Source organism: Ixodes scapularis, unplaced genomic scaffold (genome assembly GCF_016920785.2).
Source record: "Ixodes scapularis isolate PalLabHiFi unplaced genomic scaffold, ASM1692078v2 PGA_scaffold10__122_contigs__length_95168666, whole genome shotgun sequence".
Lineage (NCBI taxonomy): Eukaryota > Metazoa > Arthropoda > Arachnida > Ixodida > Ixodidae > Ixodes > Ixodes scapularis.
In genome coordinates, this window is record NW_024609836.1 from 84,362,662 (window position 1) to 84,386,002 (window position 23,341).

General features: G+C 46.0%; 1 protein-coding gene across 1 annotated transcript in view; it reads right to left on the minus strand.

Annotated features, from left to right (window-relative positions):
* LOC8042454 (Kv channel-interacting protein 4) overlaps positions 1 to 5,318 on the minus strand; it is a 43,844-nt gene extending 38,526 nt beyond the window's left edge. Inside the window, exon 1 of the mRNA XM_040207685.3 lies at positions 5,243 to 5,318. Within this exon, the coding sequence (XP_040063619.1) occupies positions 5,243 to 5,318 (76 nt within the window). The remainder of the gene's footprint in view (positions 1 to 5,242) is intronic.
* Positions 5,319 to 23,341: the final 18,023 nt, after the last annotated feature.

A 23,341-nucleotide genomic window follows, 5' to 3' on the forward strand; every position in this document is an offset into this window, starting at 1 on the left:
AGCTGCGTTGTGCCCTTCTTACAGCATGCGTGTCCTAAGACTTTTTTTTTTTGTATGTTTGTCTTTAGAGACTTAAAAATTTCTTTTACTTTAAAACTCCTCAGCGAGAACGTGCTTTGGGGATGCGTTTTTTTTTTTTCATAGACCGATCTCAGATGCTGACAGCTACTACATGGATATGACAGTAGTGCATCGAATTGAGAGAAAAAAAAACAATCACACGCGCCCAGTTCATTTGCTCCTTCCTTTTCTACAAAATCAAAGACGTCGTGTCTCGATTCGATATGCTACGGTCGCATCCACGTATCCGCGCCCGCTAACTGCGTAACAAGCGCAAGGCGTTGTTTGTCCCAAGCATCTTTTTTTTTTTTTTGCTCCGTAACCAATCAGAATGCTGCATTATCCCACAAGAACTCTGATGAACCAGTCACGAAGCCAGAAGCGTAAACACAATAAGCCGCCTCCTGTTTTTCTTAAGTTCTCAGTGACTCATTGACCTCTCAGAAAACTCACTGACTGTACTCGTTGACCACTCAGAAAACGGAAGGCGAATTATGCTCACGCTTTTTGAATTGTTCTGCGTTCTGATCGCCACGCTTCGCAACAGACCGATCTCACCAGCCAGTTTGACTACGCCACCGCTGCCGCAATGCATCTAGGGGACTTTAGTCTTTTTGCACGTGCGACAACCTCGCTAGAGCTCTTCGCGTGTACAGCACGAGAAGGCACGAGCCCTCGCGTGCACCGCCGTCTGCCTCCTGTGAACTAAAGTTATGGCGGCTTTACGCATGCGCCCAACGCTTAGTGAGATCGGTCTATTCTGATCGACATGCCGGTGACCGCACTTGAAGCGAGCTCACCCTGTTGGGCGTCGAGTTTCTTGCAGGGCGACGCCTGGGCGTCCTTCCCGGCCGCGGCGTAGTGCATGGCTGTCCCTGCTCAGGTATGGCGCCGATACACACTTCGACCGGCCTGCTTCGTCGGACCGAGGATCTCACGAGCGCTAATGGCAAAAGGACCGCTTTACAGGGCCGCTGCTGCCCGCACGGCTGCCGTTCATGCCCCGGTGCAGCGGTACATGGGGCTATAATAATGGCTCTGCGCCCCCCCTCCCCTCCCCCCGATGCCTCCTCAACGTCCGCCCAATTATCGACTCGCTTCAGCTACCTTATATACTGCCGCCCTCAATGGGTCACGGGACAACGGTATGCTCCGTTAACCCCTAAGCTGACAGTGTGGTGGGAGCTACGCGTGTGCCGGGCCAATCAAGTGCTTTTCTCTGATCACGTGACCTCGCTCTCCGCGCGTGTTACCCATACAGAAATGCCATATATGCGTGGACATATAACAAATTGGGCGAGTAAGACTTAATGCGTGCGTGTTGTAGTAAGGTATGAGGCAAGTGATGTAGACAAATGTCACTGGTGTCTATTGCTTGGTTGGTGGTTTTATTGTGCTTATAATGGAAGCAGCTCGTATTATGATACGTTTTCTTGTGTTCTCTTTTTTAATCTTTTTCTTGCCATTGCTTTGCACTTGAGAGGGGCTGAGCGGAGACTTGGTCAGCTGTTTTTTTTTGCTCGGCTCTCGCCATACATACATGGTAAATAAAGCTATTATTATTATATTTATTATTATATTCTATTTTCAACAACTGATATTATGAACAATCTTGGGGGGAAAGGGATGTCTCTATATTAGCGAGACGTCACTCTATTCATATTACATAAATGGCCATATATGGCCTTTTTCGCCCGATTCTCGATATACCCGTATACGACATTTCTGTGCGGGTACGGACGCGAGTGTGATCACGTGACGAAAGGTCGACGTGTGATTGGTCCGACGACCTCGTAGCTTCCAGCGTACTTTCAGCTTCGGGGGTTTGACGGGGTTGGGTAGAGGAAGCACGCGACGCATCGCCTATTACTCGGCGGCGGTGATCGGCAGGGGAGGGTCGCAGGAACGCGACGGGAATATTTTCTGGCTCTACTCTATGCGCTATTTACTAGAAGGTTCGTTCAGTTTTACTCTCACGTCCAGGTTTGCTGCGTTCTTTTATTTGAATACTACCTATTAAAATTTCTTCAAAGTGCACCGTACCAGTTTTATGTACAAAGAACCTAAAAAAGTGTCTAAAGAACATAAAAATTTATATACATTTTGGGGTAGCGAGTAAACCAACCTAATAAGTTCCAATGGTCCACATCGATGAAAATGAAAACACCGGCATCGTAAAAAAAAAAAATGTGGGGCCTGGCAAGTCCATCTTATTTTCACCAATAGGATTGCGACATTAAGGCCGTGTTCCAAAATTTACTCGATCTTACTCCAGGGTAAGGGTTTTCTACCCTTGGCGTTCTAAAACCTACCCGCGTCCAGCGTTTTTCAGGTTTTTCAATCTGTGCTGTCACGTGATACGATCTGCCGGAGTAACTCGGATCCATTTTAGTAAGATTTGGGACACAGCCTAAGTGACGACAGCACGGAAGAACGGATGACGAAGGAAAAAAAGAACATAGTAATAATATACGCAATAGAGCTATCACTATCGAATTCTCGTCATTTCGCACTTGTACTGACGTCATTCGGTTTCGTGCCGCCACCAACCTTTTCATTCCCTTCAATATATAAACAAATAAATTGTGATTTTGGCCTTGGTTACCCGATGACCATTGGACATATATGGGGAAGTTATCGCTAAAGTAAACTAAAGTACACTGTCACACTCGATACGCACCCACGTCCACGAAATGCTCATGGACGCTGTCTTACCTTAAAGGTATCTATTTACCCTCGTATTGCTACCGCTGAAGAGAAATGTAAAGAATCGGAAGGTTATCGTCCTTTCTGCGGATGATCATACATCATCTTCCGCTCAAATGTTCGTTCACGACAATAATAATATTATAGCGAGACAGGGGCTTGACATTATGGTCCATCAGCTCACCTGCGCACTAACTGGATGCCTGTTTAACGGTTGTGAGCAAGGCGTTTTCGATAGTCGCCTGCGAGCGAAGTTTGATAATAGGAAGTTGAAGCACTATTCAACAAAAACTGAGTTTGGATCATACTTCCGTGGTTTTCTGGACCTTGAATTCAAGTATTGCACCGAAATTGGGCAGGCCATGTGATGAGCCTATCTGTGGCCTGATATCTGTCAATGGCGTTTTGACGTCCATCGTCTGCATCTCCGAGTCTGCTTAGAGAGCAGCAAAGGACCCGCCAATAACGCCCCCCCCCCCTCCCCCCCCTCCCCCCTCTCTCCCCCCCCCCCCCCCCCCCCCCCCCGCGTGCAGCGGCGGCCAGATCACTGTCAATTTGTAATTGGCGATTACGTAGCTCTTCTACTAGGATTGAAATAAAACTTTATACATAATTTTTAAGGTGCCTACCTTCAAGAATTTCGCAGTTGTTTTTCGATTTCAAAAACTTCTTCAGCTTTCCTTTAAATTTTCTTGACTTGTCTCAGAGGAAAGCAGACCGAACGTGAGCAAGAAATGAGAGAACGATTTTCTTATTCGTTCTCAATATCAATATAGGCGACGCCACCTAGCGGAAAGGCGCGAAGGAGAAGAGGGGAGCTACAGCTTATAAGGAGTATTCACTGGGCGCCATATTTGTGGGTGATGTCTAGAGCACATGCTCTGAACGCGCCCACATTAATAGGCTGCTAAGACCGGCAATCTTGAGGGTGCGGAATGCACGTTACAAAAGAACCGCGGAAGCTCGCCATCAGCACGCGCTCAGCAGTCGTGCACACAGCTATGGCCGCCAGTGAATACTTCCTATACAAGCGTGCTGCGCAAGCTGGCGCAACCTGGTTGCCGAAAGCCAAATGTGAAACAGAGGAACGGGGGTTAAACGGAAAGCGTTGAAGTGTCTCGGCGATTGTCCCGGCGAGACCACTGCCCGCTGAAAAAGCGACCCGATTACGGCGCACCGCTCGAGAAACCCTGGCACGGAACGTTCGCGACTGTGACAGGAATATACGGCCGGACCGGGCACGATAGCCGGGGGTCCCTCGGGTGGAACCGCGGGCCAAGCGGACGCCCCGACGAACGGGGCGACATCGGAGGCATCATTCACGTACACCCGCTGCAATTACTAGAACGCGGAAGTCCAAGCGTAGCGACGTTTCGTAGTAGGGCCAGTCGGTATTCGCGACCATGGTTTGCCGTTTGCCGCGCTTCGCGCTGAACAGGGGCTCGCGATCGTGAATTTGAACCGCGGCCTGCAGAGTTACTGATATCGGCAACTACCCGAAGCCATAGCCTCCTCTATACTGACAAAGCCTGGCAGATCGTCATGAGACGCGGCCGCCGAAAGGTAAGTGAAAAGGTAGAGCGGCAGACAAGAGGCATGTAACGGGCGCCCCGCTGCGGCGAGACGCTGAAACACACTTGTCCCGAGCGATAGAATGTCCGCTCGGGCTTCTCGCGTTCTTCGGGCTGCCGCTTCTTTTCTTGTCGAATTTGAAAACCATGTTTCGGGTCTTCGCCGCTGCGAAAATTGTGCGCTGAATACCAGACTCCTAGAGAAATGCTCTGTGCTACCAGATCCTCGTGCTTCGAATCTGCGACCGGCCACTCTATAGCTCCGTGGTCGAACTGCCAGGCTTTGCCAGTATAGAGATGGCTATGACCGTACACAAGGTTTTCTCTGCCGATGCGATGTCAGTATTATTCGAGGACGCGCCTTCGAGCGTCTTCGCTTCATACACGCGTACGATCCAGCGTGTCCAAAAAAAGTTGTAGTATGACCAATCTGGCTGGACCGTCATTGAAACAGGCCTAAGGACATGTGTGCATGCTGTCCTTTTGTACGATGCATTAAGCCATGTTCACACCGCTGATACATCCGTACAAAAGACTGTTTGCAGACAATGTCTAAAGTATTCCTCGTGTCACGTTGGTCGTACAAATAATAGGGATCTTTAGCAAACCGTTGCCGTGCTCCGCGTACCGCACTACCGGAGCCTTTGTGCGGTATGCGAAGCAGTTCAACGGTTTGCTAAAGGTTCATTTAAACGGGACACCAAGCTAGCTGCCTTTTGTTTCTACTCGCTGTTCGAACGCAAACGCCGGACGCTGGCGTTAATTAAGCGTTCGAATGCGTTCGAGGCTGCAGCTCTGTCTATCTAGCAGGTGCCGACCAGATGTGGCTAAATGTGGCGGACGAGTGCCCCTCGGTGACCAGAGGAGCGGCCGTCGATGCGCGCTCCCACGCTGAGGACACTGACCTGCGTCCTTACCCTGGTTTTCTTTCTTCTTGCGCGACGACCAGATGGCCAGCGTGTCCATTGTCATGGCAATCATGGCGACTCCTCCCAGCAGGCTCCAACGCTGCGCGGGGGCCCGTGCCATTGGACACGCACTCAGTCAGGTGTACATGGTAGTATCCTCCGCGTTCTGCTATACTACGGCCATGGAAGGCTTAAGAAACGGTGGTGGGTCCAGGATATTTCGTTGGTGCTCTGCTAGCCGATTAAATTGCTGCATTAAGACGCACTCGGTCCCGGTCAGTATGTTCCAAGCATGTTTGCTTTATGCGTATGCATACTTCGTACAGGTCTGCGGACAGTTTTTGTATGACCGATGTGAGAGGACCGTTATACGAGGGAGGCCTCAGACTGTGTCTGCGCACTGTCCCTCGCGCGATATATCGTCAGGTCGAGCATAAGAACAAAGTCCAACATAAGAAACAGCACCACACGTTTCTTAAGCTCCCAGTGACCGAACTATTTGCACGAGTAACGCGTAACACGGTCACAACGGCTCACGGACGTGCGCTGTTCCGCAAAGCACACGGCGCACCGGTCGTGGACCTATGCGGACAGCAAGTCGTCTGCTCCTTTCACAGGAGTTGCGATGACATCAGAAGGACGCTGAGCTCTGTGATTGGCTTTGATTGAAAGAATAGTGGGTAGACCTCGATGCAAAGTGCCTCGAGGTCTGCCCGCTATTTTTTCTTTTTTTTTTTTTTCTTTTTCGATCAGCCAATAAGAGTTTGGCGTTCTGAGATCACCGCAATCCATGTGCAAGAAGCAGACGAACTTGCGCAACGCATATGCTTTTAATCAGTCTGCCATATACGAGAGGGGCGAGCGGGATGGTGCCCCAGCGGTCGTGCTTGGGGTCGCTGAATATAGCTATAAGCTGGAGGTACGGACACTTTGTGTTCCCGACTAGCTGCTGGGCGTCCCCGTTTTGTTGTCCAGTGCAGAGCGGCTGCTATTGGCGGTAGTTAGGCTTTTGAGCTCGAGGTTAGGCGCGGCGCAAAACAGCAAGCTCACATCATATCGTTTCGCTCTGTCCCGGAGTGTTTTAAGATTTCTGGAGGACGGATAAGAGTTTCCCGCTATTATTTCGGACGAAGCTTCGGACAACTAGCAACGATGATTTTGATAGCGTCTCAACCCTGCTTCCCAGTGGGTCCGGCATTGGGCTCGCGCCGACTAGGTTTGACCAGAGAAAAATTGACGACACCCTCTCCGGTGATCTTTTTAGATTTTTTTTGCTAGATGCCCCAAAATATCTTTCTAGCCAGGGATGGGCATTATTTCAAATACAAGTATTTGAAATACGTATATCAAATACTTTGTGTATTTTGCATTTGTATTTAATTACAAATTGGGAAATGTATTTGACGTGTGTATTTAAATACTAAAACGTGGGTATTTCAAATACAATTGTAATTAAATACAATCTTGTGGGCGAAAATACATCCCTCAAATTTATTGTCACTGTCCAGAGCAGGAAGAAAACTACGTTCTGCACCGAATGCAGTGCTCTCAATCAAGCACAAGCGTTTAGTGACTTTGTGATTGCGGTGCTAGTCCAGGGCAAGAATGGTGACGAAATCGACGTTCACAGGTAGACTGGCTAAATAAGTGCCTGTGACAACTTGTGATGCTTTCCAGCCTGATTTCCCTCCCTATTTTTCCCTGGAACATTCTAAATGCGCGGGTCATCCAGATTTTCGTAACTGGTGCGAGTTGCAACAATAAAAAATTCTCTAGCTAGTGCTACGCGTCGTGGTCATCTCGGTTCTTTGTTGGTCTATATCAAAATGTAATCGACAAAAAAAGCTGCTTGAAGCTCTGTACTTTTTTCAGCTATCACATCCAAGCTGATTACATTTGTTTGTGATTATATTTCTATTGCACTACTAGAGCCTCGCGCACTAACTCCCGAGTGTGCGATGCAAAATTAAAATGAGATACCCAGAAACCCGTTGCAGGCGCCCTGAAGTCGCTGACGCAAATTTTGAGGAATGTATTTGGAAAAGTATTTGGAGGAGATGTATATTGTATTTAAATGCTTTTTTTGGAAATGTAATTAGATTTGTAATTAAATACATTTTTGACGAAGTATTTTGTATTTGTATTTCGATACATATTTGCATGTATTTTGCCCATCCCTGCTCTGAAGCGTAGCTTAATTAGTCGCTCTAGTCAGGAGAAAAAAACGTAAGATGATGTTATTAGTTTGTTTTTTTTTACCCGATCTCCTAAAGGTTTTAAAATTATCTGGTGGGCTAATTTTACCAAGACCCCTAAAGGTCATTCTGGCGACATCCTACGCTGCCTAGTGATCATTAAAAAAACATTCAAAGGTTTTGATTTCTAAGCTAGGTGGCGCAAGCTACCGCCCGTTATAAAAGGTACAGTCATTAGCACCCATCCATCCATCTATCCGTTTTTATGAAGCGTATCTTACTTGATCTTACTCAGCCACTCTAGAGTGGCATAAAGGCGTCCACCTTTATCGCCATCGGTATCACATGACCATTGGGATAAGATACCAATCGCTCTTCTGATTGGTTGAACTGATCAAAGGAGCACTAATGATTGGCACTGGGAGTGTTTCGCAATGGAGTACGCTCGCAGGGACGTTCGAGAAAGCCAGAGAGGGTAATTGGGGTCAAGAAAAAGGTACCCTGTTTTTCGTTTCGAGTTTGGAAATGGGATCACTGTTTTAGGATTCAAGTGAAGACCTTGAGTGATTCAAACTGTGTAACAGCGGTTGGATGAAACGTAGAACAAAGAAAGATGCGTTGACGTCGGCGGTCGAAGTTAGGATTGTGGCTATATAATGATTTCAAGAAATAAATGCAAAAGTTGAGTTTGAAAAGTTCCATTTTATGTGTCTGTTTTTTCACTAAGTTTCCCATCTTTTACTATAGTTTCGAGTAATTTTCAACATAATCTGTTTGACGTGCCACCAAAGACTGGCGGAACGTTATCTACAGATGAAGCTAGTGACCATGATCAGGATGCGAAAGCTCTAGAATAAATGATTACCCCAATGAAGATGTAAGAGTTTGTCCTGAAAACTTTGCGATGTCTGTCATTCGAACAGACACCTACCATAAAAAAACTAGGATAGGGAAAAAAACAAAAGCCCTGCAAAATAATAAAAACTGCACCACTGTCTGCTAAACTTAGTCTTTTTGACCTGCTTGCTGTCTCAGAAATGGGACTGGTACTATCAACGAGAAACAAAATACCCCGATTTGTCTTCGAGTATTAACTTTTTCTCGACTATATAGTGTAACTCAAATGTACACATTTGGTGTAATATTTTTTTCTTTGTAGAAATAGACACCGTTTAAAATAATATATCTGCAATAGACAAGTTTTTTTTTTCTAGGTTGGTTTAGAAAGCCCAGTGCCGTTGAAGGTTTTCTGACACATATTCCGAATATTTAACGTATTTTTACACGAAGAAATTAATATTAAATTGGTACGCGTTGTTAAGTAAAACGGACGGGACTGTGTGTTTCGGTAAACGAAAAAAGTGACCAGTTAAAAAAAAAAAACACTAATGTAATAGCTTAAAATAAAAACTGAATTAATCCTTTCAAAGATGACTAGCAGCCTAATGCATCCACGTAAAGTGCTTCATGAATAAACAGTAACGGTGTTAAAAGCTTACAAATAAAAGTTAAAAGAAGAAATAAATTTTAAACATAGAAATAGTGGTAATTAGCAAGTACTAAAAACAGCCAAGCAAAGAAAAACGAGACAATTAGCGGTTCCGTGCCAGTCGTTCTCAAATACGCCAGCGCAAGCGATGGGCTTACACATTAACGTCCGTTGTTTTTTTTATTTTTTACTCTCAGCCAGAATGTAAAATGAACCAACACAAATAATGAAGTCACAAACTGTAAAAACAAAAGACTGCAATTGAACGTTATAGCTAATCTGTTAGACTTGATTTGAACTTTGTTACCATAGTATAGTAATACCTTCTTGAGATCACTACTGAGACACCGGCTCTACCTTGTATCCTGGCTAAACAAAGTTCACGGCATATTTACCTGTATGTTTAACAGTACGCTGAATTGTAAGTTTGACTGCATGTGTAACTGTACGTTTAACTCTTTGGCGGTTTTAGGGAACGTTGTGGAGAGAGGCGATGATTATTCGAAATAAGGAGTGTTCATTGGCGGCTGAGGACGTAGCTCAGACATTAAGATTGTCAGTCGAAATTTTTCTTTGTTTAATCTTCTGCCCCGTAATATTTTTCGCAGCAGGAAGTAGGATTGGGTTACTAACGGAATGTTTGTCCCTAAAACGTGTACTGACTGAGTGCATGTCCTTCGTTGTTCTACTAAGACTCTCGAAGCTACACTGTCCGATGGAGACGGCAGATCATTGCGTAGATTAAACGCATGACTATATCAATATCCACGTCTTTTCACTCTACACCCTTGCAGTTAACGGAAATACTCGATAAGACACAATCCATCGCCACGAAGAAAAAACGCGACATATTAAAAAAAAAAAAAATGTAGGGAGAAATCAGGGGCTTACCAGTGGAGCGCTTCCAACAGGCAAATCGAAGAGGCACTATTTCCCCCCCCAAATTAAGGGTGCTCTTATTGTTGTTGCCGTCTGCTAGGGATGCGCCGGGGCCCCACGTGACCCCCAGCTGGGCCAATGAACGGGGGCACGCACAGCCAGAACCCAACGATCGTCCGAACGACCGGGACGAACAAGCGAGACGCGTGTTGTCCCAAGGGGTTGCCAGGCGACGGCGTGGTGGCGACGGCGCCCTGCGGTTGCCTGGCAACCGAGTTCAAGGCTGTCCGTCTTCAGCCGCCGTTGCGGAAAAAACAAAAACAACAACGATATCGGCACCGTCCTCACCTGTAGCGTTGTGGGAAACAGGTGGAGCGACCCGCCGCCCGATCTAAAGAGTCAAGTCGCACGCATGCATCCATCCATACATCGGAGTTATATCGGAGTCGTGGCCGGTCGTCTGTTACCCACCACGAAAGCAGACGACGGATTTCCGAACCGCCGTCTGCCATCTTTGCCCATCAGGCATCCGTAAAGTGCCTGTCAACCGGCTGAAGTCCGTGGGTCTACGTCATGAGCAGAAGAAGATAAAGCCATTTAAAAGTAGACGTTTACAAGAGAGCCTAGATTTAGGAGCGGGAGCGACTAGGACCACAGGGAGCGTTTGCAGTTTAATGGCGGACGCTTCCCGTGCAGATTGGTCGCCAGTCCGCGCGCGTTGCTGTCGCGAGGAGGGTAGCGGGCGGGAACAGCTGAGCAGAGCTTGGACAATTTCACTTCCTTTTCGCACTTTGTATTGCAAACACGGTCCAGAAACCACCTGTCCCCGATCGAACAGTTCGAAAACACTCTCAAATTTATTGACACTGTGCCATCGAGTGGCTAAAATAAGTTTGCCTACGTCATAAGCAGTTAAAAACAAAGGCGTTAGGGAAAGTTAAAGCGCGTTAGGGGCAGACATTTAAGACGTTTACGAGCTCTCGGAATGACGGGTGCTCGTAAAAGCTTCGAAAACGGCCGGAAGTGGATGAAAACGTCAGACCCGGCCGTCAACTTTGCTGTTCAGTCTGTAACGGGCGACGTGGAGGAAGACCGGTGTGGAGGATCCTCGGCTATTTTGTCCTAAATCCTGATAGCTGTTTCAAAGAGGACACAAGTAATCGGTTTGTTTATACAACTTTCCACATTAAGCCCGACAGCGGCCAACGCTTCGCTCCGAAAAAGACAATCAAGCAGCCACCAAAAGTGAATCGTCATGGCTCTCGTCGTGTTCATACGTTTCCTATCACCCGCTGATGAAGCGGTGATATAATCACCGGTTGTCACCGTAAAGACAGTGCTAACGAGCCCTGCTACGAGCAGCATCTTGTTCGTAACAGAACCACCCCAACACTGCGTACTCCACACAGATAAATGACACCCACAGGACGCCTTTCGATGGACACATAAGAAAAAATAACAGCCGATCGGCTTCACTTAAATAAATTAGTTTCGGTTTAAACGGGGCGCATAGCATCTCGCAGAAAGCCTTGATTTATGCATGCGGGTTCAATCGGTGATTTTCCGCCATGTCGACGACAGGGTGACGTTTCGACATTTGCAATCGTTTAGTCGCGAGACGGGTCCGAACGACTAGTCAATCTTAATATGTCGGCACAAAGAAATATATTTTATGCCCGGTTGGAAGCGGAAATTCAATATCGATTTGGAGCTCTGCACCCAGAGATATGAGAACCAAGGTTTCTTTAGGCAGAATTTGATACATCCAAGCGTTTCTCCTTGATGAGACGTCGAGCAGAATTTGCGGTACGCGTTTTGAAAAGAATACATTTGAACTCGATTTCCGCAGAAGGTATACGATCAAAGGGGACGATGTCATCTGCGCTGGAAAAGCATTTCCGATGACAGAGAGATCAACGGTACAATTCGATTGCGGATGAAAAGTGCCGTAAGGGCGCAGTTAGGTTGTGGGTAAGGTCAGGATAGTTTGGCTGCAATTCTGACGATGGCAGCAGGCGCAAATGTAGACGTTTCCGAAATGCTTAGATTATGAACGTAGTCACGTTGAATTAACAAAGTCGCACATTGCTTAAAAAGAGTATTGCAAACACTACTGCGCAAACTATCCTAAACTTCGATAGTACAAGCGAACATTCGTTTAGACCAAACTTCGTTTAGACCGCACTTTGTTTAGAGCGAACTTCGTTTAGACCGAACTTCGTTATCAACGAACTTCGTTACAAATGAACATTCGAGACAATTTTACACCCGAGCAAAGTTGTCCCGAACTTTCGTTTCACAGAATGCCCAATCATCTAGTTCGTTTTCCGCCATCATAATCCACCCCCTCAACCTCCATCTGATGACCTGTTTTCACAAGACAAACAAACGGCCAACACGGTTCAAAGACACGACAAAAGCAGGCATACTCAGAGACCCGAACAATCTTCAACTGCCCCACTTGTTCCACAAACATACGAGAAAAACTGTGCTGACACGGGCGGGTTCGGCCTCTTTATAAGCAGTCTTCGTTGCTTGTTCGTTCAGTGGAACTCAGCCACGAGAACAAGGACGCCAACAAACACACAAAACCGTTTTCGTGCGATCGTGAGTAGACATCTGGGTGCGTTCCGACTTGCAAGGTCGCCAGAACCATTTATATGCGTGGCAGGAATAACAACCGACTGGCCTTTCTTCACGAGGTCGGTTGGGGGAGGGCAATGGCGGGGAAACAATAAACATCGTAGACAGCTCCTTGCCGACCGGGATTTGAGGAAATGGTCCAGTCGGAGCCATGCGAGCGACCGGTATTTGCTTCCGTCACTCTTCGCTCGACCGAAGCCACCGTTCCCTTTTACTTGGAAGGATCCCAGAATAGCAGACGCTGCCGGTGTTCACCAGCGAGCGCCTCGAGTAGCCGAGGCTCCCCATCAAGTGGAGCGTTAAAACTTAACAGTGCCTACGAGAGCCACTAAGGTCGCTGGCAGAATGAGAACGGCGGGGCTGGTCTTTCGAACGCCCGGCCTCCAGCACGCGTTCCTTGCCTTCGGCCGTGCTTCGGCTGCGCGCGCGTGCTCGAGGTTTCACGGGACGCCGAAGCATTGCCGAAGATATACGAAGCTCGCGCTGGAGGCGGCTAGTCCTGGCACACACTTCCAATTTGCCTTTATTTTCCTATTTTGGTACGCCTCACTCTTTCACCGTGGTCTTGAAATACCTTTAATGCGAAAGCATGCACTATCCCATGAAACGGAGCCGGCGGCATCTGTAACCGCGAAAAAAAACGCAAAAGAAATTCCCCTTCTGCCATTGGCTGAGCGAAACGGCTGCGGCCGCCGCTCTCATGTCAGGTGTTGCAGGAAAAAAAAAAGGGGGGGGGGCTGCGGTCGCTTCTGCTTCTTTCAACGCCGAGGAATATGGCGATGCATGAGACATTTATATCGCCGGCGGCCGCAACCTCGGCAGCAGCGAAACGTGGCCATCCACGCCAGTACACAGCAGACGAACTACGGTAGCGGGAGAACGACGTTCATGCTTTCGCATTCACAACTCATAAGAAGTGGTGAGGTGTCCACGGAATTTTTAATAATATGTCATAACCGACCATTTCTCGTAAACTGAGCGGGCATTTGATCTCGCAAGATAGCGTGAAGCCTAGTAATCTAGTCTAGTAATTCGCGGAGTTCCAGAGCTACCCGACAGATGGTGCCAGTGTTACGGTAGGTTCCAGCGATCTGTGGCGTGTTCCGAGATTTCGAATCAAGCTTCGGACAACTGGCAACAATGATTTTAAGGCACCAAGATGGCGGAGGTATCGCTACTCTGTAGCATATCTTATTTAGAAGCGAGGATAAAACCATTATGTTTTTTTTTTTTGCTTTCTTTTTTTTCGCGTAAATCAAATAAATCAGATTTATTTGAATTGAAACTGATGTATTTTATTGCAGTCAAATTAATTTAATTTGAATCAGTGTAGCTAAAAAAAACTTTATCACTACATTTATTTTTAAAGGTGGCAGATTGATGTATCAGTCCGTCCGATCACTGATGACGATGCGAACGAAAGAATGACCGCAAATTTTAAGCAAATCAACAACTTTCTCTTGCGGTAATACCCGCCTTACTAAAACAAACAAAAAAAAATCTAGTTTGCTGAAAAGTTGAATTTTTTTTTTTTCTTCTTTGGCGTTCTGATTTGTTTGCAATAGGACATCGCGTAACTCACGAGCGAAGTGGAAGTTAGAAAGAAACTCAATTTACGATTGGATCAGAAGAGCACCGCATTTTGATCGTGTTCTGCCTCATATAAATTTTTCTTGCTCGATTATTTCTTGGCTTCTGTACAAAATAAAATCAACAGAGAACATCAAACGGTAGACCAACTGCAAAATGAAAACAAATTTTGGGATTATTTTTGCGGGAAATGTTCGATTTAAGATAATCGTAGTAAAATTGGTCCGCTTTAAATAGCGATTTAAATCATTTCGATTTTTATCCTCCGCCCCGATAGTACGATTCAGTCGATGAGTAAAATTTTGAGTAGCACGCTTTAATCGCCATGCCATCTCAGTGGCATGATGCTGGCCCTTCACTTCTGCGATCGAGACAGCATAGTCGTTGATATTTATCGCTCTTTTCATTAAGCAGACTGATTAAAGAGAGAACAGAGCCCCACGTTCCGAGAGTACATCGCGGTGCAGTATGCATTCAGGAACTTCTGAAAGTGTACGGCGGGCGTGTTTCATCGCTTGAGGTGCGCCCGTAATGGCGACTGTCATCAAGTGTTTTCAAACCTACTTTCACGGCTTTGTATCTAGACTGCCAGGGGCTGCGAATATCTGATTCGCTCAAAAAAGCTTGCAAATAAACTTGCAGCAAAAACCCTTTTTAGTGCGAAAGCATCAACTGTCCCATGGAGCGAGCTGACGTCATCAGTCTGAAGCGCGAAAACGGCACCTAGTTTCCTTCGGTTCCATTGGCTGGCGCGCGTCGACGGGGCTCCCATTGGCGCTCATCAATTTCCACGACCGCTCACCCCATGGCGCTGCGTGTCCATCATCGCGCCGTTAACAGTGAGCGTCCAAGGTCAGCGTGCCCAGGGGAGGAGACGCGCTGACCGGCGACGAAAAGTACGAAGCAGATACAAAGGGAGCGGACGAGCGGTGTGCATGCTTTCGCATTCACAACTCATAAAAAGTGCTTAATTGTACCTTGACCTTTTTGTTTTTTTGCCGCTATAGGTGCCGTTAGTTTTGTAGTAGTCGTCAACGTCTCTTTCAAACAAAAACAAAATGCTACAACATATTTGTGTGTGCGCGCGAGAGCACTGCCTTGGTGCATAATGCGTTTCAATTATTTTGTCGCCATCAGTCGTCTGTCCCTAAACACAACTTTTTTTTTCGTTTGGAGCGTTAAAGGGATACTGAACCGAAATTTCGAGCTCACTAAACAAGGCCGGGCGGATAGGCGGGAAGCTGCAAAACCAAAAAATATCACTCATACGGCAATATATCCAACGGATCGCCGTATTTTGTGCAAAAGAAGTGCGCGATTGAACCCGGCCGACGAGGCTGACGAGACAAGGCACGTCACGATTCCCATTCTCTCTCTCCTCGCTACCTCCCGTCAAGCTGGCGAACCGAAGCGAGGAGGAGGGAAGCGAGGCCGCTTCCCCTCATTCTGAAAGTCTCCCGGAGGACAGTTACGTCAAAGAACTCGCTTGATCGCGCCCTTCTTTCCCCAAAAGTACGGCCATCCGTTTGAGATATCGACGTACGAGCGATGTTTTGGGGTTCGTAGCGTCTCGTTCAACACTTCTGTAGCCTTACTTTGCGAAATCCAAATTTCGGTTCAGTATCCCTTTAACAGGTGAACTGGATTTATTTGAAACTGGCACTCCCGTTAGCCGAGTAACCCCAGCGGATCGATTCTGAACGCATGCGTACGACCGCACACAAACAATTAAACAACAACAACAATAACAACCATTCGCTGTTTGATCTTTTTTGTGTGTGTGCGAGTATTTTTTGTTTGCGATATTAATATGAATTTACACACTCCCCGTGCAAAAAGAAATTACTATTATTATTTTTATTACGCTATTTTGTTCTGAAAGACTGTTTCCAGAAGGACGCGTGTACTGAGGGCTCACTCTTGGGTTCGATATCTTAATTAAGGAAGCTTAAAAAGAATCTCGCGGAAGCAGCCGACGTCTCGCTATATCTCTTACCATAGCCTCCTCTATACTGACAAAGCCTGGCAGATCACCACCAGAAGCGGCCGCCGAAATTGAAAAAAGGTAGAGCGGCAGACAAGGGATGAGAGGAGGGCCACGTGACGGGCGCCCCGCTGCGGCGAGACGCCGAAACACGCTTTTCCCGAGCGATGGAATGTCCGCTTGTGCTCCTCGCGTTAATTGCGCTATCGCTTCTTTTCTCGTCGGGTTCGTCGGGTTTGCTTCGTATTAAGCGTGGCTACCAATTCAAGGAGGGATACCTGGCACGTGATATTCGTGACACGAATGTTTCGGTGACTTTGACGTAACGTAAGATAACGGTGCTGTGTGAAAAGTTGAATTTAGCTCAACTCCTTATGGTACGTTTCGACGAGCCTCGTGTCTTAGGTTGCCACGGTAACTCACCATCCTAGCTCTTCGTCACCAAAACATCCGTGTCTCGAATGTCGCGTGCCAGGCTATCTCCTTGAACTGGTAGCCAGGCTTAATACGAAGACAGATTTCCCTGTGACTTTTCGTAACGTAACGCAAGAAAACGGGTCTGTGTGAACCAGCCTTTCACGATGCGAATGCCCCCAGTAAATGCCTTCTAACTTTTCGTACGCTAAAGCTCCGGTGAATTCGAGGGATGACAAACGGCTCCCCACTGACTCGTAGCAACCCTCGTCTCATGGACATAGGTCGGCATTTTAGAGCCCCTTCATTTATCATCACATCACGAACAAAATCGCGTCTCCAAATTCATTCGCATTCACGTCACAAGGTACTCCGACCTCCCAAAGTCACGGCCCATCACATCCCGGCGTTCAACCGCGCCAAAACTTCATCCCCTTCACTTCACGGCTTTCAAACTCCGCCGAGAAATCATCCCCTTCGCATCACAGCGTTCAACCGCGTCAAGAATTCATCCCCATCCCATCACCGCCGCCTCCGAATTCACGGAGTCACTCACCATCACATCACCAATTCACAAAGTCATTCACCATCACCACGAATTCATCAGAATTCACCATCGTGAATTTATCGGAATTCACCATCACATCATGAATTTATCCGAATTCATCATCACTTCACGAATTCATCCCAATTCGCCATCACTTCACGAAGTCATCCGAATTCACCATCACATCATGAATTAATCCGAATTCACCATCACATCACGAATTCATCCGAATTCACCATCACATCATGAATTCATCCGAATTCACCATCACTCCGCGAAGTTATTCACCATCACGGTCAACACGAATTCACCGGAATTCGCCATCACATCATGAATTCCGCATAATTCACGAACTCATTCAGGTTCATTCTGACTAAATTTGACTTCATGGCTGGAAGCGCTTCACGAGTTCGTAGTTCTTGCAGAATAGGACTGTGGAGACTTTTTATTTCAGCCACTTGAAACCAGGACCTGAATTTGTCGGGGAAGTGAGGTATTTCGAGTGCGCGAAACAGAAACCACGTTGATAGAGCGCCAACCCAGCCAATGCCGCGCTGCGATCGTGTCACGTGAATGTGTTCTGTGCGCCGCCGCGCGGAACCGGCAGGTCACGTGATATGGTCTCGGCGCCGGATTAGGTGCGCCTGCTCGTGACGTCGGCTTCGTCTTCGTCTCTTCATTGCCACTGCCACCGCACTTCCCTTATAAACAACTGGTACTTTGAAAGTGCTCGACATAGAGCCACTGCGCAGAGGCGCGCACGGCTACGCAGCGATACTAGACAGTTTTAGTGGACCATACGCTATAGCTTTGCGTACGCAAGGAAATTTCGGGTCGTGAGTGCGCATGCGCAGAACGCAATAAAAGGGCTAGCGTATTGCGTACGCACGCAACGCTGAGGATTTTGCGTTGCTGGCTGGCGGGCCTTGCGGGAAGCTCTCGAGAGATCTCGGACCCAACGAGAGCGCCAGTTTCAAGATGGCGGTCGCCTTGACTGGCGCAGCAAGGGCGACGTGGTGTTTTTAAGTTCCGTGTTACGTGAAATTGCCTGGTGTTCAGCTCGGCGATTCTTTCCGGGACCTACCGCGGTCAAATCAGATCGCCCTGCAGCTGAAGGAGTGCACAGTGGAAATGTTCGCCGCTCGCAGTGTGCGTCGACGCTGCGATCTGCTCAACGCTAAGCCTATTCCCACAGTTCATCGCCAGCGGACGAACGACTCTAAAAGAAATCGCCGAAGTTCTCGCCATGCACTGGACATCAGGGTCATGAATTTCATTCCGTGATAGCATTGATAAAAGGTGCCGTTTCCACGGGACGCCTGAAGGAGGCTCCGTGATCGAATTTGGCAACGCACCCGCATTCGTAGCCTCTGTCCCTCAGAAAAGCGCGCTTGACGAGGCAGCTGTGGCTTGGTTTAATCTAAAATAAAATTATTGGGCACTTTTTCTTTTTGAATATTTCTTTCCAGCAGCATGGTTGCGCTATAAGCACGCGGAAATCTACGGTTCTAGCAAATTTAACCAAGATCGTGCTCGGTGTTCACTCGAAAACGTAACGCACAACTAAATTCGGTCCGAGCAGATAATTTTTAGCGTGCGCTATACTATTGCGTATTGCCTACGTAAGATCCAGCAACGTTATACTAAAACTGTCTACTGATGCCCAAACCGCTAAAGTAAAATCGGTTCCTGTCGTTTGCGGTGAAGGATGAAAACAACCAGCAAGCAAGCAAGCAAGCATCTTCGTAACATGTTTTCCAACTGTTCTGAATTAATAACTGTATTCACTATCACGCCGAGAATGAACTTCATGGCATTACTTCCCATCACAAACTTATCAACTTCACGAGCCACTCACATCACAAATCAATCGTGTTCACGAGCAATTTACCATCACGTCACGAGTTCATTGAGTCATTCATCGGAATGACTCAATGAATTCTTCACTTCACGAAGTCATTCACCATCACATCACGACTTCATTCAACATCACATCACGAACGAATTCATTGAAATTCACGAAGTCATTCACCATCACATCACGACTTCATTCACCATCACATCACAAATTCATTCAAAATCACGAAGTCATTCACCATCACATCACGAATTCATTCAAATTCACGAATACATTCACCATCACATCACGAATTTATTGACATTCACGAAGTTATTCACCATCACATCACGAATTCATCTAAATTCACAGTCATTCGCTATCACATCATGATTTTTTTCAATTTCAAGAATTCATTCAGAGCCATTCAGATTCACGCCGTGAATGTGAATGAAGGTGAATGAGCGAGTTCATGAATGAATTTGCCGAGGTATGCTCATGGAACCCCATCACAGTTTACGCCCAACGAAGTCGCAACCCTCGATTCTAAACCACGAGACATTTCTTTTAAAAAAACGATTGGTATTCTAACGCTTTTGATATTGGCGCTCAGAATAGGAACTGTCATTCGCGGAAAGCACAATAAAAGCCCAAGCCAAGCAGTTCGCAGAAATGTTTAAGATGATGCAAGATTTGAATGACCGTTCTTTGAGGGCGGAGCAAGGGCAGAAAAGTTTAATTAATACTGTAAAAGAGATAAAAGAAAACCAGCACGTCATTGAAGCAAAAATTAACGCTATTGGAACTAGACTTTCTCTTGTTGAAACAAAAGTATCGGCACTTGAGCTTGCCAACAATGAAATTCGCGCGAAGCAGTGTCTTGCTGAAAGCACTAATTTCGCCAATCGGCTTGATGATCTGGAAGGTCGGTCGCGGCGAAATAATTTAGTTATCTACGGAATTCCAGACGTTCAATCAGAAACTTGGGCTGAAAGTGAAAAAAAAGTGCTTGACATTGTCTCCCATATCCTTGATACTCAGGCTCCTCCCGACTGCATTGAACGCGCGCACCGAATTGGGCCCTTCGTCGCTAATAAATGTCGGCCAGTAATAGTAAAGTTTTCTTCATTTAAAGACAAGGATAAAATATTTTTCTCACGGTTCAAACTAAAAGGAAGCGCCACGTACCTGAGTGAAGACTTTTCACCAGCAACGCGTCTTGCCAGAAGGAAACTAATCGAATTTGGGAAAACAAAAAAATGCGTATTTCAGTTGCGGTATAATAAACTATTTATTAACAGGCAGTGCTACATGTATAACTCTTCAAATGATACTATCTTCGAGCTGAGTAATGGCGCTAAGGCGCGTGCGGCAGAAGATACAGCGCCAGTCTCTTCTGACAATTCGCGGGCATCTACATCATCATAGCAGGTCGTGAGGGGGGATGGTTCACGCCACGGTGCAAAACAGGTGTCCGTAGTTTTTACAAATATAAGAAGTGTCATACGTCACCGAGATAATCTGTGGTCTGTCATTGATTCCTGCTGCGCTGACATCGTGATTTTAACTGAGACTTGGCTTTCCTCCAGGGTAAAGAATTCTGAAATATTTTGCTGCGAAAAGCGCTTCAACATTTATCGTTGTGATAGGGGTGATAGAACTGGAGGAGGTGTATTAATCGCAGTTGCCGCTCACATTGAATCGTTTTGTTTACGCTTGACTAGCGATAGTAGAAATCTTGTTCATTTGCTTGTGTTTGAATCATCAAAAACTTGTGTTAGGTGTATGTTACCGAGCACCTTCCTGTAATAATTCTTTTGTGAACAACCTTCATGATGCAATCAACTCCATACTGGTCCGCTTTCCTTCCGTTCCTATCGTCCTTCTTGGCGACTTCAATTATCCGAATATTGTGTGGAATTATTTACATACCCATTGTCACCCGTTTTCGACTGACGCAGCCGAGTTCATAAATCTTTGCAATGATTTCAGTTTTACCCAGCTAGTTTCTCTTCCTACCAGAAGCACTCCAACCGCATCCAACATCTTGGATCTAGTACTAACAACATCACCTACTTTAATTTCTTCCATCAGCAACATGGAGGGTCTCAGTGATCATTCTATAGTACATTTCTTCCTTAATGTTCCTGCTGGAAGCTCGCCTACGAGTCTCAAGCGAATACGTGACTATGGTAAAGGTGACTACGCGGCTATCAATAATGAACTTTGTGCGTTTCTTGATTCTTTCTTATTGCGCTTTTCTGAGCGTTCTGTTGACGAAAACTGGCAATTATTTAAATCGGAAGTAGTGCGTCTCACTAACAAGTTCATACCGTTACGGAATCTCTCCGTATCTTCAAAAGCGCCTTGGTTTAACGTTGCGCTAAAAAGGCTTTCTAACAAGAAAAAGAGGAAGTTTAGAACCGCTAAGTTTTCAAATAATGACATTAAATGGTCCGATTATTACAATGCTTCTAATATCTACAAAATGGCAGTTCAGAACGCGAAGGCTCATTTCTTTTCTGTAACTCTGCCATCCATGCTTACTAATAACCCTAGGCAGTTCTGGAATGTGGTCAATTGCAATGAAAAACCCTCGGTATCTTTTTTTAGCGACGTTGGTGAACCAGTGTCGCTTAGTGACTGTGCGTCTATTTTAAATTCTACATTTGTCGCCTCATTTTCCCATGACCATTCATCGACTGTGCCACTGCTTTTGCAAAATGATTTTTCACCCATGCTTCCGATTATATTCGACGTTGCCGGCATTATTCACCTAGTCGATAATCTAAAAATGTCTTGTTCTGCAGGAATTGATGATATAAACTCAAAGTTCCTAAAAAACACCAAGGAATATTCGTCCATTATACTATTTAAACTCTTCGAGCAATCTCTTAGTGTTGGTGTTCTACCCGGCGACTGGAAGGTGGGAAAGGTTGTGCCTGTGCATAAGACTGGTGATAAGCATATTCCTCTCAATTATCGTCCGATATCTCTAACAAGTATTTCATGCAAAATTTTAGAACATATAATCTTCTCACATCTTGTAAATTTTTTAGAATCGAACAACTTCTTTTCTCCCGCGCAACACGGGTTTCATAAGTCCTTTTCATGTGAAACACAGTTACTAACATTCACACATGATCTTCATCGCATTCTTGATCGTAGTTCGAAGGCCGACTGTATTTTCCTGGACTTTTCGAAAGCCTTTGATAAGGTTTCACATAGGCTTCTACTTCACAAATTAAGCAAACTTAATATCGACGCTAACGTACTTTCCTGGATTCATGCCTTTTTAACTAACCGGTCCCAATTTGTTTTTGTAAATGACACTTCATCGTCTTTATCTTCTGTAACATCCGGGGTTCCCCAAGGTTCTGTGTTGGGACCTCTGCTTTTTCTTATATTTATAAATGACCTACCCGCCAGTGTCTCGTCCTCAGTCAGCTTATTCGCCGACGACTGTGTAATATACCGTGAAGTAACTAATAATTTAGATGTCATTTCTCTTCAGTCAGACATTAACAGTGTGTTAGAATGGTGTAACATGTGGAATATGCAGCTTAACGTTAACAAATGCAAAGTAATGAGAATTTCCCGTGTCCAAAATGACACTCCTCGCTACTTTTTTAACAATGTTTCTTTAGAGCACGTTTCATGCTATAAATATTTAGGCGTTCATATCTCATCCACTCTCTCTTGGGATTCTCATATCCAATACATAACAAATAATGCTAACCGCATGCTCGGATTCCTAAAACGGAATTTTTCAACAGTTCCTGTGTCGCTAAAATTACTTCTCTACAAAACACTCGTTCGCTCAAAACTGGATTATGCCTCCTCCATCTGGGACCCCGGTACTGACGTACTAACCCTTGCAGTTGAAGCGGTCCAAAACCGTTCTGCTCGCTACATCCTCACTAATTATCACCGCATCGCTAGCGTAACATCAATGAAATTGGGCCTAAAACTGCCAACGCTTGCTTTGCGCAGAAAAATTTTTCGCTTATGCCTGTATCACAAGCTATACCATCATAACCCTTTCCTACGTGAAAGGTTACTAACGCCTGCACCTTACATCTCGTCACGTCTCGATCATCAACATAAAATGGACGTACCCTCGTGTAAAACTACATCTTTTCATAGTTCGTTCATACCTCGCACCACTCTTGGCTGGAACCACCTTCCAGCCTCTGCGGTATCGATTTCCGATAGTGTGGCGTTTAAAAACTGTATTGCCAATATTTATATTCCAGAATTTGACTAACCTATTGTTATTTTTCTTCTTCTGTTTCATGTGCATATCTTAGATTTACTTTATATTATGTAACCCACTCCCCTCTGTAATGCCCTCGGGCCCTGAGGGAAAAATAAATGAAATAATGAAATGAAATGAAAAGTTTCATCGCTCGACCCCAGCGAGGCAAGTCTTGATCCGTGATCCAGCCTACTATACGATAGAGATAAGCGCGCGTGACACTGTAGCGTTTAAGTGTACCGACAGTGGGATCCCCCGCT